This window comes from Mytilus trossulus, chromosome 10 (genome assembly GCF_036588685.1).
Source record: "Mytilus trossulus isolate FHL-02 chromosome 10, PNRI_Mtr1.1.1.hap1, whole genome shotgun sequence".
Taxonomy (NCBI): domain Eukaryota; kingdom Metazoa; phylum Mollusca; class Bivalvia; order Mytilida; family Mytilidae; genus Mytilus; species Mytilus trossulus.
In genome coordinates this window covers 27,402,894-27,421,130 of record NC_086382.1, presented here as the reverse complement: position 1 = coordinate 27,421,130, position 18,237 = coordinate 27,402,894, and the positions used below count along the sequence as shown (strand labels likewise).

Sequence of the window (18,237 nt, the reverse complement as noted above, 5' to 3'; positions counted from 1 at the left end):
ATAACAGAATGGCTTATTAGTTATGAATAAATAACTCTTTGGATTTCCGTCATGTTTTTAGTACTTATTATTTTGGTTGCTATTATTTCATTGTTCATTTTCATGCTTTCCATCTACAGTTGATTCATACTAAATGTGCATTATGTTATGAATGCGTCGAGATGCAATAACTTAGTGTATAAAGAGGAAGGTAAAAATATACGCCTTTTCTAAGATTGTAATACATATATATCAATCGAACCTCGTCACTTCTTTGACACTGTACCACTGATTTACAGTCTTCAGGATTCAACTGTTCGTCACAATGGTAACATTTCAAAGCTGAAAATAATAAAATTCTTTATTAAAAAGAAAACTTAATTGTGTAAGTACTGCAATTATTGGGGTTTTAGATGTGAATACATATCTGAACAATAATTAAATGTTGCATAATTGCGCAAAATTGAAAATACTTGATGAAAGCAAATTGAATGATCAATGGAATGTACGTCGCTCGTGTTGAAGGGTGCAGAAATAAAATGTCAATAGAAATAGAGATGCATCTGTAAGTGACGAAATGTTTACCTACGGGAAATCGAATCTCTCGTTCCAATTGTGACTGGTAGTTACTGCACAGTTATACACCCTACGCAGTAAGAGAAATTAGCTCCTCTCCCTTAACATCATACTGTTACAGTGCAGTCGTTGAATATACTGTTACAGTGGAATCGGGTAATATACAGTTACAGTGCAGTCGTTGTGCAGTCTGGTAAAACACTGTTACAGTTCGGTCGTGAAATACTAGTATACTGTTCAATGCAATAGGGTAATATACTGTTACATTTCGGTCGGGAAATATACTGTTGCAGTGCATTCGGGTAATATACGTTACAGTTCGGTCGTTAAATATAGTGATACAGTTCATACGGGAAATATATTGTTACAGTTCAATCATCATTCTGAGAAGAAAGCTATTTCCTTACTTGAAATATCTTTTACTATAATTAGATTCATAGCAATTATTCGGGTTGACTTTGATTGGATATAGGAATATGTGGTGTGAGTGCCAATGAGACAACTCTCCATCCAAATAACAATTTAAAAAGTAAACCATTATAGTGGCATGTTTATTGTCTTTATAATATGATTTAATATCTCTTAACAAATGTGTGAAGTATGTAGTTTTCAGAATGCATTTGCATTTAAGATCTTAATAAAGATTTTACTTGTCTAGTTATGACAAACAGTATTTATGTCTGTGTGTGATGATCATCGTCAATAACCAGTAATAGTATGAATAAAGGCAACATTAGTAAAACGTTGTTCGAAATTCATAAATCGATTGAGAAAAAAAAATCGGGTTACAAACTAAAACTGAGGGAAACACATCAAATATAAGAGAACTACGACACAACAGAAACACAGCATCAAAATTTAAGAAACCCAGAAACAAACTATAATATAACAATAACCATTTTCCTGACTTTGTACAGGACATTTTAAGGTGGTACCTAACACTACAGGGAGATAACTCTGTAAAATCAACTAAACGTTTTAATTACGTTGTGTTGTAGAGGGAATATTAAGCTTCTCAATGATCAAAATTGTTGTTTGTCAAACTGCTATATAACCAGTGTAATTTTTATGACCAAACAGTTGGTTGAAAATATTTGAAATTTGTATATACTTGTTAAAGGGTCAAAATGAATACTTTGTCAAAATTTTATGAAAATTAAACGAGCCAAATTAATTTTAGTGAAAGTGTTGGGTACCACCTTAAGAAAGAAAAACAATAAATGGTAGATTGAACCTGGTTTTGTGGCATGCCAAACCTCCCCCTTAAATGGCAATGTTAATATAACATTAAAATGACAAGATTAGATGACACGAATACAATACAATACAAATAAATGGGAGAACATATAGGACAGAGAAACACACGAATAATAGCTTACAATATATACCAGGTTTAAAAATTTTAAATACGCCAGATGAGCTTTTCGTCCACACAAGACTAGCCAGTGATGCTCTGATGAAAAAAGTTCGAAAGCCAAAGTACAAAGTTAAAAGGCATTGAGGACCAAAAGTTACAAATTGTGTCAAATACGACTAGGATTTTTTGCCTGGGATAAGAACATTTGCAAACAGTATTTTTTTTTATAAAATGACTATAATATGAGCCTGATAAACAATTCAAAAGTAAGGAGATATATATTACCGACAATGACACATCAATCCAGTAGATGTTACTAGTAAATGTCATGGAGGTAAGCAACAATTCGGCAAGAAAATGTCTTCAACAATGAGCAAATCCCATACCGTATAGGAACCAATATGACAAAATGTAAAATAATTCCGACGAAAAAGTAATGGTCTCATTTAACTTGATTGCTTAATCCGTAGAACATTTAATTTGCTCACAACAGTTGCATGTGTCACTGCATATAGCTATGAAATTCAGACAGTGACTTCGTGTGTTGAAATAAAGGCAACAGTAGTATACCGCTGTTCAAAACTCATAAATCCATGGACAAAAAACAAAATCGGGGCAACAAACCAAAACCGAGGGAAACGTATTAAATATAAGAGGAGAACAACGACACAACACCGAAACGCAACAGCACACAGAAACGGACCAAGCAACAGACAATACACCACGAGAATAACAAATATAACATCAAAACCAAATACATGAATATGGGATAGACAAGTACCGTGCCACGTCTTATCTCAAAAATAAGAGAAAACAGAAACGACTCAACGTTAAAATGCAACACACACACAGAAACGAACAATATTATAACAATGGCCATCTTCCTGACTTGGTACAGGACACTTTTAAAGGGGAATAAAAGTGGTGGGTTGAACCTGGTTTTAAGGCATGCCAAACCTCGCACTTTAATGGCACAGTTAAATATAACATTGAAATGAAAACAAAATATTACAGGACTACAATACAAATAAAAAGCAGAACATATTAGACAAAGAAAAGCATGATTAATAGATAACAAAAAGCATCAGGTTTAAAATTCAATACGCCAAAAACGCGTCTAGTCCACACGAGACTCACCAGTGACGAAAAAAATACAAAATTGTACAGCACTGAAGATCAAAAGTTGAAAAGGTTTTGCCAAATACGGCATTGTTTGTATGCCCAGGATAAGAACATTCATATTATATAAAACAATTCACACTATTGCAAACAGTAAATTCTAACAAATGAATATGAAAGAGATATACATAATGAAACTGAAGTAAAAACTAATTACAGAAAACTAAACCCGAATACATAACGCCCAGATATACAAGATCGAAAGTGAAAAAAGTACAAAGTTGTACAGCACTGAAGATCAAAAGTTGAAAAGGTTTTGCTAAATACGGCATTGTATTATGCCCGGGATAAGAACACTATTATATAGAACGATTCATGCTATTGCAAACAGTAAATTTTAACAAATGAATGTGAAAGATATATTCATAATGAAACTAAAGTATTAACTTATTACAGAAAACTAAACCCGAATACATGATGCCAAGTTCAATACAGCATAGACACACCAGAATCAGTCCAGGCGTTAACGCAATTAAAAAAATGACGTCACATACGATGGCGAAAAGGCAAACGTTATGCTACATTTGAATTTATAAAATTTAGAAACAGCATGACGTCACACATGAATCCTGGTACTTTTGATAACTATGAAAAACTATAATTTAAAAGTGAGCTAGAATTAGGATTACTTTAAGATCATATTGAAACTAAATACTGATAATTCATTAAAACAAAATGCATATTGCAATACTTATTAATAGCAATTAAATGTAATATATATATGTCCAGTTTGTTATGAATCCAACTTCAAACGTAATAAATCGTGCAAAATTAGAAACAGAGATCATTATGATATTATTGACAACAGTTGTTACTTATACATAAACTGTAAACCAACTTATTTTCGCGACTTTTGCGAGGAGAAAAAAATATATGTAAAATTAGGATCTTTCCTTGTTGAATTACATTAGGTAAAATATAAATCGCGAAATTAAATAGCCGCGAAGTGGTTTTGAAGGTTAAAATACAATATAAAGTATTCCCGAAAATAAGTTGGTTTAAAGTACATTACAGAGATCAGAAATTACAGACAATAATAGTTTTATATATCTACCTAAAATTAAACATTATTTACTTACGACAGTTATTACATGTGTCACTACAAAGAACAGTAATACAAGGATCGTCACACATGTTTGGCACCATTGTCATTATCGCAGCACAGGCATCTTTATCAAGATCTTGACAAGCCGATTGTACCAAATTGATAAATGAAACTGAAATATGTAGGTACATTTTGTAGAATTTTTTAGCGCTACGTAAAACAACCACAATAACCATTGTATACCAATGGTTAGTATGAATTGCAATAAAAAAATATATTTTACGACCAATATTCAGAGTATGCTGACATTGATTTTGAACAATACAATCATTTACAACTTATCTATGGAAGATCAGGAATATATATAGTGTTATTTGTAAAATGTTTTATTACATGTTCATGCATCAAAAGGCAACAGTAGTATACCATTGTTCATTTGCCACTAGATGTTAAGCAAACAATGATAAACAATTATTTTCAATTTCTTCCCTTTTCAAACATTTTAAATACACGGTGAGACATTGAATAGAAAAATCATTCTGCTTTCTTGAAGTTGTAAAAGGGTAACTTAAAAGATTAAAGCAATATTTAATTGTTTTGACACATCTTTGGATGAATTGTTTTGAGACGACAATTAAAAAACAACGATTGAAATAAAAGGCAAAACGATATGCTAGTACGTGTTAAGTTTGTTTCAACTGAAAATACAAATGTGGGCATTTTCAATATCAGTATCGTTTCTAAAACATTGAATTTTACCAAAGTTGATACAGTATGAACACAAACAAATAATGAAATAACTGTTCATTTAACTATGGATGTCAGATATGTTTTTTTTTTATTTTCGATAGACAGAAAGATACCAAAAACACTGCGAAATTGCCAAATACCTTTTTTGTCTTGGTGATGGAGGGCTGTGGAAGTGAAGCAATTTAATCATAATGTTAAAACCTATATCTTATAACAGCACTATAACATACTCTAACTGTGTCATAAGGATTTTTCAACTCCATGGAAAATTCAATACGGGAATTCCCAAATCAAATGGCAACATCAAAAGCTCAAACACATCAAACGAATGGACAACAAATGTTATATTCCTGACTTGGCACAGGCATTTTCCTTTGTAGAAAAGTGTGAGGTAAATAAAGGCAACAATTAACCTAGTTAAACTACAATATCATCAGTTATTTGGAATCTTGTATGAGAAAATAGTATAGAATTAATTATCTAAAAGAATAAGAAGTTATATAAAAAAAAAGGTATAGATGTCTTCGACTTAAAGGGAATATTAATCATTAAGTAATATTCTAGTTGTGCAGTCTCGATCCTAATCAATGTTACTGGCAAGTATGGAGATTGAAAGAAAGCTGTCATTAAACTGCGTTCATACGTTTATACTTATAAGAGTACAAATTAATGACGTTGGCGCCTTGAAAAGCAAAACTAGACAAACTTTTATTGTTGACTTTATATATTAGAAATATTTTTCCGATTTGTTTTTCTTCAGAAAAAATAATTTAGTTTCTTATTTCCTATGTTGAACTACTAGGAAAACAAGAGATGTTGCGTTTACCATGTTGGAAACCGAACTTTTTTTTGAATAGCATATACTTAATTTGTTTTATAAACAACGTTCAATGCCAATTTCTACTTTTCAAACCTTTCTTTTGTTTCATGTCTGTATTAATACAAATTCGTCTGAATCTATCCATTTGTTTTTTTATAAGTGAGTTTTTTTAACTGTGCTTTGAAAATAGCGGTATGTGTACCGCTCCTGTGCAATGAAATGGATTAAGTCTAGACTTGTAAGTCTACAGTATAGATTATTCTTAATATATCACTTTGGTTTGTTTTTATCATCACGTCGTTTCAACGGTGCTTTAAAGATGGAAGTATGTGTACCGCCCATGTGCAGTGGAATTGATTAAGTCTGGAGTCACAGGAACTTTCAACATTTTCAGTCTTACAAGAAAGAAGAAGTTACGCAGTATACCTTGATCTTATCATGAATAATGAAAAAAATATTAAATTTGAAATTTCTCTTTGTAGTGTTTGAAAAAAGGTGATAAGAGAGTGTAAAATTACTTATAATTAATAAAACAAAAATCGTATATTTTGCAGATATATGTATTATTGCAAATTTCGACTTTACAATCTAGCTATGTGGGTAACAATGGCATGAAAGCGACCCACAACTATCACGTCCATTGTTCTTGTATTATAATAGATAACAGACAAATCAACTAACAAATCCCATTCTCTGTTTTGAACATCAAAATCCCAGGATATTTGGTAAAATGGATCTTTTAGTTCGAATATGATTGAAATAATACGGGATATTGAAGGTATGTTTACTTTGTTCGGTTCAATGAAGTGACTCGTGATGTGTTCTTAATGAAATCTAAGAAGGCCTTATTCATGCTGACATGATCTTGGTTAAATTTCAATTTGAAACAGAAATACCATTCAGTGCTTAAACAACCAGCAATAAAAATAACTTACCATAAACCAAAAAATTGATTATTTTGGCCGCCATATTTGACTTGAGTGATATTAAGTACTGTCTTATCTTTCGCCTTGGGTTCGTAATCGTGACATCAATTGAAACCAAAAGGCTGGGTAAAGTCATAAAGCGTCCTTGGCATTTAGGAAGATCTTATGGTGTCAACGTCCAAAATTTTTATACACAGAGTATTAGAATATGACAAAAATATATATTTTCGAACTGCATTTAATAGATATGGGAAGATGTGTAATGAGTGCCAATGATACAACTCTCCATCCAAATAGTTTATAAAAGTAAACCATTATAGGTCAAAGTACGGCATTCAACACGGAGCATTGGCTAACACCGAACAGAAAACTTTGAAGGGCTCCAAAAATTACTATTATATAAAAGAGACATTCAAATTCGTAAGTTTAAAAAAATATATATAAACTGACAACGCCATGTCTAAAAATAAAAAAGACAAACAGACAAACAATAGTGCACAAAACACAACATAAAAAACTAAAGACTGAGCAACACGAACCCTATCAAAACCTATATGTATTTAGTAGGGATGACAACGAGTACTCGAGTACAGTTTTAGTACTCGGATACTCGTTTGCCTGTTATACATTTGGAGATATTTCTCTTCACATTTCCACTCTCTTTAGTTCCGTTGAAATATCCCCCTCGTAATGATACTAAATAAAATCAATTAACAACATATTTATGTTTATCTGATGCTACTATTTGTTAAAGTAGTACCAGCAACGTCCCTTCCTTCCAAGGACAATTATTTACGTGCACAACTTGAAACAAAACATAAAAAGTCAAACAGTTTTTTTTCTGAAATTGTTGACCAGATCATATTTCTAAACAAGAACAAAATCAAAGTGACCTGCGGTGAACCCTACGCAACTGATTAGAGACATTTTTAACTGTTTTTGTACGGATCATCACTTTCATGGATTAATAATCAATGCATCTCAAGCCGTATAAACTTACCTTTGTTTGTAAATCAAAACTTATATGTAAATGTTATTGGTATGAGATGTACAATTAAATTGACTTAATTACTCTGTATTTGAAACTATACTTGTTTAAATTACAATTAAAAGATAGCCTAGGCGAAAGTACGACAACGACATTCAAACCCAAAATTCGAAAATAAACTGACAACGTTATTGCTATAAAAACAAAGACAATCAGAAAGACGATAGTGCAAAAAAAAACACAGGGACTAAGCAACACGAAAATGCACAAGTAATATGAAGTCCAATAGTGTTGGTGACAAATTAAAGGAAAAGTTGGATTATAAAAAGTACCAAATCCTCAGGAACAGATGATACTTATATTGTCTACTTTGTCGGACTTTATTGCAATTTCGTTCATAAAGTGTTTAACACGTACACAAACAATAATTGCTTTTATGATTGGTTATTTGTAGAAACGGCAGTCGCTAATTCATTGTTTGATTGACACAAAAAAAAAACAGAGAACCAAGCTTTGTGTGTGGTACATTTGTCTTTCGTTTATGAAAGGTAATTAATTTACAAAAACACTGCATCAAAACTAAAATCTAAACTTTTGAATAGTCGTTCAAGATACTTCTGAGTACTCGCGAGTACTCGAGTATCTTGACCGAGTATCCGAGTATCAAAATTCAGATCATTTGACATCCCTAGTATTTAGTAAACTGTGTAACAGTCAGTCTAAAGTACATTGTGTAACAGTCAGTCGATAGTACATTGTGCAGTGTAACAGTCAGTCTAAAGTACATTGTGAAACAGTCAGTCTATAGAACATTGTGTAAAAGTCAGTCTATAGTTCATTATACATTTTAAAAAGATATCGGTTGTTCCGGTAGGTGATGGTTGTCATAGCAGCATAGTCATGGTGGTGGGGTAAATTTGAACTCCATATTTTAAACTTTCCAATGTAATTTGCAAGCTACAATTAATTTTCATAAATGTGTAACATCTGATTGTTTTTGTTATTTTTGCATAGATACAATCGAAATAAATAAGAAGGTGACTTGGCTTTTGTGTGTTTTATGCTGTGCATGTACTTATTTGGATTCATGGGTGGATACCCCCATATCTTTTGTTTTTCTATAATATCTAGTAAATAAATATCACTACAAAAATAAATCGGCGATCTATTTACAACTTAAAAAAATATGCGTATTCACACTGTTTACACATATTTTATCACATTAGTTGATTCATGATTGTTATTAAATCAAACTATATGTACCATGTGTAAAAGTAAATACTTGCTGACGGTGATAATGAAACATTGATCTTAAAATAAACATAACTATGATTTAAATAAATCTGTTTGACACCTTCTTTAAACAGCAGATCAAATTTCTAACAATGCAATTCTTTTCAAGTCGAATGAGATATACGATTTTTTTTATTTTTTTTTATATATATATATTTACGTATAATCTCTGACTAATGTGTTGAAAATCTGCCGGGTGTGCCGCGTATTATTTCTTTTGAAGAAAATCTGCGAGTGCTGCAATTTTCATGACGACTAGTATTAATCTGCTGGGGAGAGTTTCAAAAATGCTGATTATATATTTTTTCATGCATTGTTTTATGGGTATGATAATAATAATCGGGGTTTCACTGTGGCTTTCCTTTCCATACAAGAATGATTGATTCTCGATGTACAAAACGTTGATAAGCCCGTCATCCTTTATTTTTTCTAAAAGTATGACATTCATTTAGGTGTCAACGCCTACAAAGATTTTTTAAAGTTTTGAAATGAGAATTTAGTATATATAATGTTGATGGCGGTGACAGAAGCAATTTAACAAAACAGAAAGTTTCACTCCCAGACGAATCCATTTTATTTTCACATTAAAAGTCATTAGAGGCATATGATATATACGTCTCTGACATAATCAAATAATCATACAAATCTAATCATTTTGTCAATAAATGCTTAATTTTCATTTCCAGAAGACTTTTACAACAGGGATTCCAATGTCAATATTAAGATTGATGGCACTGCCAGGAATTCAAAAACAGTAGTTATTTCACACATACATTTTATATTGTTTATAGGGCAAAGATCATGAGTTTTCAAATATGTCTTTATGGCACACTAGACAATTGAGAAGGGTTCTTTCTCTATCCTTCATGAAATCAATGCATGGAATGTACCCTGAAGTACGCCCGTCGATTTTAGGGTGCATTGGAGTAAAATTGTTCCTTTATTGACATGTTACTATCTGCCTTGCGTTAGCTCGCTACCTTTGGTGTAGTATTATTCAGAATTGCTTTAACTTTTCCATACTTTTTGGATCAAAGGCAAAGTTTAAAGGGTGTTTATGGAAATCTGATGGAAATACATTACACATGACCTCTATATATAGCAATCAATGACAAAATCACTAAATGACAAAAAGGCCCACACATGTGAAACCTGAGAAAAAATTGTTTCGAAGTTGAATAAATAATAAAAGATGAACGTCTTTTAATGTGAACAACAGTACATGTATGCAAAGTTTGGAAAAACGCCAAAAGTACACTGTTGGTGCTATTAGACTAAACGCGCGTCTGGCGCAATACATAAATGCAATCCTGGTCTCTATGATGAGTTTATATGAATGACACACACTTTGCAATAAGTGTTTTTGAAATGGACGGCCGCGGTAAAGGCGTTATTAGACATGTTCTAGTCTCTGGTTATGTTCTTCTCATATATTTTATGATGGTATAATATTTAACCAGTTATTAGAGGGATTGTGCTCGATGTTCAAATGATTAAGACATAATCTTTCCATCAGTTTAATTGAGTTTTGGAGCTGGCATGTCAGTAACTGCTAGTAGTACTTTGTTACTTTATGTATCATTGCTATTTTGCTTAGTTTCTTTTGTTACCTTTTCTGACATCGGATTGAGACTTCTTTTAAACAGTTTTTTACTGCACTGTGCATATTGCTGTGTTTTTTATTATTCTACATTGGCTGGAGATATAAGGGAGGGGTTGAGAGCTCAAAAAACATGTTTAGGGACTAGCTAGCTGTGTTGAACACCAAATGGTGGCCATAGGCTTTTTTTGTTTTTTTGGTAGGGTTATGGTCTCTTTAACACATTCTCCATTTTTATTGTCAATTTAATAAAAAATCCCAACATGACAAAATGTGAAACAATTAGGAAGATAAACAACATCCTAGTTTATGTACAAAACAATAAATGACATACAAATATGACAAATAGCTGCCATCAACAACATCCACTGAATGAAGCTCCTATTCTCACTCTTATCGTGTGGTTTTATCTCCCATGTTAAAGTCAGTTTGACTGTCAACACAGACTTTGTATTTTTCAAAGACAAATAAAACTTAAGTGGAAAAAATGCATAAATCAAAGTACATTTTGCTGAAAAATAACAAGATGTATATCAATTTTTAATATCTTTTAATTCATAAGTACTATTACATGACAGAGGGATAATGCCAATAACTCTATAATTCTTAAAGCATACCTGCTATCATCCAAGAGTTGAATTAGAAATTTTCTTTATCCAAACTTTTCTTTGGATGATAATTTGTGCAATGACCCTGTTTATAAAAACTTGTATTTTACAAAAAAAATATTTAAGAATATAGTTTTTATTGCCAAAACCTATAGTCTAACATAATCTGTCATATGTCCTATAAATAAGAGAAGATGTGATATGAGTGCTAATGAGACAACTCTCCATCCAAGTCACATTTTGTAAAAGTAAACCATTAAAGGTCAAAGTATGGCCAGGTTTGTTGTTTAAATGACAACATGGTATTATTTTTAAAGTTGTTTATCTCCTTTCCTTAGAGGTTCAAACTTTGGAGGAGATCAATTCTGATAGTTTTCAATAAAATGACAACATGTTGTTGCTTATTGTTTAAGCAGTGAATCCCATTTCTTTTGAGGTCCAAATAGATAATACTTCTTTGGGGAGTCTTGCTCAAGACACAACAGTGATAGCAGGTATGCTTAAAGAAGGCAGGCTAACAAATCTGTAAATCTCAAAGCAAAAAGAGGTATTCCAAACAATGAATGCAATACCTAAACATGAATGCTCACTATGTGCAAACTTTTAAGAAAACTAAAAGAAATCTTATTATCTCTCTGATTATAATCAAACTGTCTGGGTCAAAAACCAGCATAATATTTTTTCCATCATCTTAATGCATACCTGCCAACTTTTCAAAATGCCCATGGGGGTTTTGCATGCAAGATGGCTGTCATAGTCCTACAAAACCTTCAAGGGGCCTTCAAATACATTTTAATGTTGTTTTTTTTGGCTACTTCATGCTTTTATAAGTCTAGAGTAATTGTAAAATTAACTGTATTGTTTAAAATTGTGGACAAAATTGCTCTTTCAAAATTTCAATTTGGAAGCCTCCATGGGGGAAATCCCCTGCAAAAAGTGACAGTTAGCAGGTATGTTAATGTAGTATGATTAATCTCTTGAAAAAATATGCCTTTAGCAAAAAGGTTGTTATTTGAAATATAGCTTCGAACTTCTAAATGTTCTCACAATTGAAAAACTAGAGGCTCTCAAGAGCCTGTGTCGCTCACCTGTTACTGTATTTACTGATGTCGGTCATCTTGGTTGGTAGGTGGGTCATTAGACACTTTTTTTGAATAGATACCATAGTGATGATCGTGGCCACGTTTAGTTTAATATGGCCCATAGTTTTAGAAAAGAAGATTTTTGTACAAGTTACAAAAATGACGAAAATTTGTTCAAAATTGACTATTAAGGGCAATAACTCCTTAAGGGGTACTCTTACAATTTTTATCATGCTGACTTATTTGTAGATCCTACTTTGCTGAACAAAATTGCTTTTTACAGTTTATCTCTATCTATAATAGTATTCAAGATAATAACCAAAAACTGCAAAATTTCCTTAAAATTACCAATTTTAGGGCAGCAACCCAATAACGAGTTGTCAGATTCATCTGAAAATTTGCGAGGGGATAGATCTTATTCTGATGGACATTTAAATCTTGGAAGATTTGCCCTAAATGTCTTAGTTTTAAAGATATAAATCAAAAACTGCATTTTACCACTATGTTCTAATTTTAGCCATGTCGGCCATTTTGTTTGGTAGGCGGTGTCATCGGACACATTTTTCAAACTATATACCACAATGATAATTAGCGCCAAGTTTGGTTTAATTTGGCCATGTAGTTTCAGAGAAGAAGATTTTTGTACAAGTTACAAAAACTGACGAAAATTTTTAAAAATTGACTATAAAGGGCAATAACTCCTTAAGGGGTTGACTGACAAATTTGGTCATGTTGACTTATTTGTAGGTTTTACTTTGCTGAACATTATTGCTGTTTACAGTTTATCTCTATCTATAATAGTATTCAAGATAATAACCAAAAACTGCAAAATTTCCTTAAAATAACCAATTCAGGGGCAGCAACCTAACAAGGTTTTGTCCGATTCATCTGAAAATTCTAGGGCAGATAGATCTTGACCTGATTAACAATTTTACCCCATGTCAGATTTGCTCTAAATGTTTTGGTTTCAAAGATATAAGCCAAAATATACATTTTACCCCTGTGTTCTATTTTTAGCCATGGCGGCCATCTTGGTTGGATGGCCAGGTCACCAGACACATTTTTTAAACTAGATACCCCAAGGATGATTGTGGCCAAGTTTGGTAAAATTTGGCCCAGTAGTTTCAGAGGAGAAGATTTTTGTAAAAGTTTACGTACGACGGACGACGGACGCAGGACGACGGACGACGGACGCCAAGTGATGAGAAAAGCTCACTTGACCTTTCAGGTCAGGTGAGCTAAAAATGGATATGAGATCTAACACCTCCAATAAAAAACATCAACAAAACAACAATTATTATTCAAAACAAAACTATATATTGTCAACAGTCTTAAAAACAAAAATAACTTATTCTAAATGATGAAAAGTTATTACCATTCTTCATTGTCATATTATATATCAATAAAAGACAATGATTTAATTACTGTGGATTAATTATCATTAGTGGGATACCAATTTTCGTTGTTTTTGTTGGTACAGGTTAAATTTAAATGTTCGACGAATAACACATTTGATATTGGGTTGTGTACAGACTTTGACAAAACCACAAAATTACAAGATTTCCTTAATCCACGAAAATTGATACCCACGAAAAGTTAATGAATTTACAGTAATCATAAAAAAGTCATGCATAATTCAAAACAAATAACGTTTTGAAACAATTTTTTAACAATATTCACATTATATTTTTAGTGTTATATGTTTTGAAATAGTGCTGGTCATTTAGGAATTTATTAAAGGGGTCAATGTAAAACATCTTGCAAAATAACACTGCAAGCGTCTGAAAAAAAAGACTACCTGTTAAGCAAAATCGAAATAGTTGTCTGAAGAAAACTCAATAATGCATATTTTAATGTCATTTCAAGCAGTGATCAGGACTATGGGTTGGATTTTTATACAGGAAAAAAATGAATGCAATAATCAAATTTTAATAAAGTAACAATGAATTTGATTGGACAAATAATATGAAAAATTAATTCTACTTATCATCATAACAACTTCCATAGCAAATATTTTTCTCTTTATTAGCAACCGTAACATTATCTTTATCATTCAAAATAGATAAGTACTGATTATCAGGTTATCAGCATGTTGATATTGTAAAATATCAGCTGCGAGACATAATATGAAGCTTTTTGTCCAGTGAGCGTAGTGAACGAGATCAAAAAGCCTTCATATTATGTCAAGCAGCTGATATTTTACAATATCAATATGCAGATAATCTGATAATTTATTTATCGGGCTAGATTTGTATGTTTCAGAAGTGTTTTCTTTGTTTCACCAGCACACAAAAGATGACTTCATAAGTTCGGGTCAAAGTTATTAATGTCGGTTCAAACATTATGACGTCGCTGATATGTCCGGGTCAAAGTTATTAAAGCCGGGTCAACGTATTTGACGTCACAAAGACATGATACGGAATAATATTAGGAGCTGAACAGAGTGATATAGACAGTGGGACGACCGATAATAACGATTTGAAAGATGGTGATGCATAACACACCTCGGCTTAGGGATATGTTCTAACAATTAATACTATTTCAAATATTTGCAGAATATATTTTGACAACCACTTAGTACCAGCAATAATTTTAAAATACCCTGTTGATTTTTTAATGAACAAATGTTCCATTTAAAACAGTTTCAATGCTTTGACCCTTTTTTCAAGAAATAGTTCCATCAGAAAATTGTAATGAGGGACAAACCTATATTACCATTATAATAAAGCACATCCCTTGTAAAACTTTCTTACAATTATACAGAAGTTTTATGAACACAAAAAGGTCTTCCAAAATTTGGTCAAATTTATATGTTTAGACTTCCTTCAAAAAAATAATTACAAGGTAGATAGGTGGTCAGGATTATTTTTTTAGTAACTAAATGGAAAATATCCTATCATAGCAATATTTACACAACACACTGTTTATAAAGTAGTATATAGCTAAACATTAATCCCAATAACTCTTCTGATAAACACACTGTTATATTTGCTTTTTGTATACCTAATCGACTTACATAAATTATTCATCAATATATTTTAAATCATTTATCATATGTTCTCCAGAGATCAACTAACCAAGCTTAAACAAATTTTCTAAAAGCTGTGTACAAATAAAAGCTGATAAAATTTCAATCATTTTTAAACCCTTACAATATAAAAACAGTCATTAACGCAATAACAATGATAAACTATAAATGTGCATCTATGCTCAATATAATAACAAATCACAGAATTGACATATGATATGATACAAAGTAATAAGTGACCTAGTTGTTGGTGAAACTAGGTCAAAACTTTAGTATTATGTTAACTCATATCGTTTTTAAGTATAGTAAAATTGTTCAGTACAAATCACCAATAAACACTATTTGATTAACAAATCCATTTTACGCTGAACAAAACACGACACCAAGCCATGTGCTTTATATTGCTCGAATGTTATGAAGACACAGATGCACCAGTGCTGTGTATTCAAATGCACCCCAAATGTGCATCATTAATTGTCAAGTTGATCTTTTAAATTAATCCTCTGGTTGATAAACTATTCCACCTGGACCAGCTAGGGAGGAATGTCCCATCAAATCAAAATCTATCTGTCTAGCAGCCTGTCGACCTTCAGTTATGGCCCATACAACCAATGACTGCCCTCTTCTACAATCTATAAATAGACCAAATAATTTTGTCACAAAAAAGAAATATCCATGTGATATTTATTCTACAATCTATTAATAGACCAAATAATTAGTCACAAAAAAAGAAATATCCAAGTGATATTTATTCTACAATCTATTAAAAGACCAATAATTAGTCACAAAAAAGAAATATCCATGTGATATTTATTCTACAATCTATTAATAAACCAAATAATTTGTCACAAAAAAGAAATAAACATGTGATATTTATTCTACAATCTATTAATAGACCCAAAAATTAGTCACAAAAAAGAAATATCCATGTGATAGTTATTCTACAATCTTTTAATAGACTAAATAATTAGTCACAAAAAAGAACTATCCATGTGATATTTATTCTACAATCTATTAATAGACCAAATAATTAGTCCCAAAAAAGAAATATTCATGTGATATTTATTCTATAATCTATTAATAGAGCAAATAATTAGCCATAAAAAAGAAATATCCATGTGATATTTATTCTACAATTTATTAACAGACCATATAATAAGTCAAAAAAAAGAAAATATCAATTAGATATTTATTCTACAATCTATTAATAGAAGAAATAATTAGTCATAAGCAGGAAACATCAATTTGATTTTCTTCCCTAGAATTCTTTTTTAAAAATATTTGTAGATTATTATCAAGTGGGATTAGATTAACAGATAAACTATTAGTACATCTATATGTCATGGATTATTCATCTAAACTATCTGCAAGAAAAACAATTCCCTTGAGCTAAAACTTATTATATCTACTGTTATTGGGTCATTAGGTCAACTTTAGAATAACAGCTGAGATGAATAAATGTTAAAACAATTGAGGTCACTTGATATAAAACCTAAAGATATCTATGACATTAAATATTTAATCTCACTTTCTCAAATTAAAGATTATTGGAGCTCTTTAATATCATTTAATCTGCTGTAAGTGTGAATTATGTAGAAATAAATCTAAATTCTATTAAAAAGCACACTTATACAATAAGTGAGAACTTTATTCAAAGTTATCTAATCATGATAAAACTGAACTTGTTTCCTCTTATATTAAAAAAAAGCCATCTTTTATTGAAAGTCTAAAAGGTCCATCTAAAAAGTCATCTGTTTTTCGTTCTTTTTTTTTGTACATAAATAAGCCTTTATTTCTTTCGTTTGAATTGTTTTTCAACAGATATTTCAGCCTTTTATTACAGATATGCAGTATGGGCTTTGCTCATTGTTGAAGGTCATACGGTTACTTATAGTTATTAATTTCTGTGCTATTTGGTCTCTTTTGAGGAGTAGTCTCATTGGTAATCATACCACATCTTCTTATTTATATGTGGATCACTTCTTTTGTTTTTTTGTCCAGAATGTCAACCTCCTTTAAAGACCCTAATACTAACCTCCAGCAGCGTATAACCTAGGTACACTAGTGGTATATTTGTTCTTTGGCGTCTGGAAGTTTCCTCTTGCATCAAGCTTTGCTGCTAATTCATCTGCAATCTTCTTCTCCGGTCCCAAAAATCCCATAGCTAACATTACCATATCACATTTAATTAATTTCTCTGATCCTAAAAAAATATAATGGTAGATTGTCAATATCAAGATGGAATGTGATATAAGTACATTTCTCTTTTCTTACATTATTCATTCTTTTCTTGACCTGTTGATTACTGTAATCCTATTTATTTTCGCGAGTGATTTATATTCGCGACTTTCACAAGAAGAAAAATAACGCAAATACTATTTGTTTGCGAATATGTAAAATTTGCAGTTTCCCTATAAAAATAATTTAGTTAATTATAAAATCCCTAGATTAATAGCCGTAAAGTGGTATAGAAAGGGTAAAACGCGAAATAAAGTTGGTTTACGGTATTCTTATTTAATCAAAGTGTGGTCTGTTTGATCTTAGTTTTTCTCTGGTCAAAATGCATAGGCCTATTAATAGAGCAGAATAAGTGGATAACCAAACAGATTTGACTTAAAAGATGAGAGCTTTTTCACAGATTTTACTGTATTTGAAAAAACCATAACAATAAGTATTTTGGAAATTACAGGAGTTTATGTTTTATAAAAACCTTAAAAAGTTGTACCCCTAAAAGGGGGTCTCATTTGGGGTTCTAATCCCGGATCCCGCTTAGTGTTTTGACAGATTTCCGGATCCCGCTTACACTATGTAAGTAAGCAATTCTCATTTTTTTGTAATTTCCGGTGTCCCGCTAGACCTCATTTACCGTTTTTACAGCACAATAAATTGACTTTCACGCGTCCAAAAAATTTGGGAATCCCAGGTCACGCTTAGACCCCAATGAGACCCACCTAAAATAGAATCATCAAACTAAATATAATCACTACAAACTGTAAATCTTTGCAA

General features: G+C 31.5%; 2 protein-coding genes across 3 annotated transcripts in view; both read right to left on the bottom strand.

Moving 5' to 3' along the window:
- The window catches only part of LOC134686133 (uncharacterized), a 36,310-nt gene extending 29,565 nt beyond the window's left edge, over positions 1-6,745 (bottom strand). The window contains exons 1-3 of the mRNA XM_063545806.1: positions 6,642-6,745; positions 4,171-4,308; positions 242-321 (exon numbers count right to left, since the gene is read on the bottom strand). Of these exons, the coding sequence (XP_063401876.1) occupies positions 242-321; positions 4,171-4,308; positions 6,642-6,675 (252 nt within the window). The 5' untranslated portion in view covers positions 6,676-6,745. The remainder of the gene's footprint in view (positions 1-241; positions 322-4,170; positions 4,309-6,641) is intronic.
- Positions 6,746-13,940: 7,195 nt separating this feature from the next.
- Positions 13,941-18,237, bottom strand: part of LOC134687136 (uncharacterized) — a 58,234-nt gene continuing 53,937 nt past the window's right edge. For both annotated transcript variants that reach the window (XM_063547153.1, XM_063547154.1), the window contains 2 exons: positions 17,267-17,434; positions 13,941-15,863 (listed from right to left, as the gene is read on the bottom strand). In XM_063547153.1, coding sequence (XP_063403223.1) covers positions 15,727-15,863; positions 17,267-17,434 — 305 coding nt within the window. In that variant the 3' untranslated portion in view covers positions 13,941-15,726. The remainder of the gene's footprint in view (positions 15,864-17,266; positions 17,435-18,237) is intronic.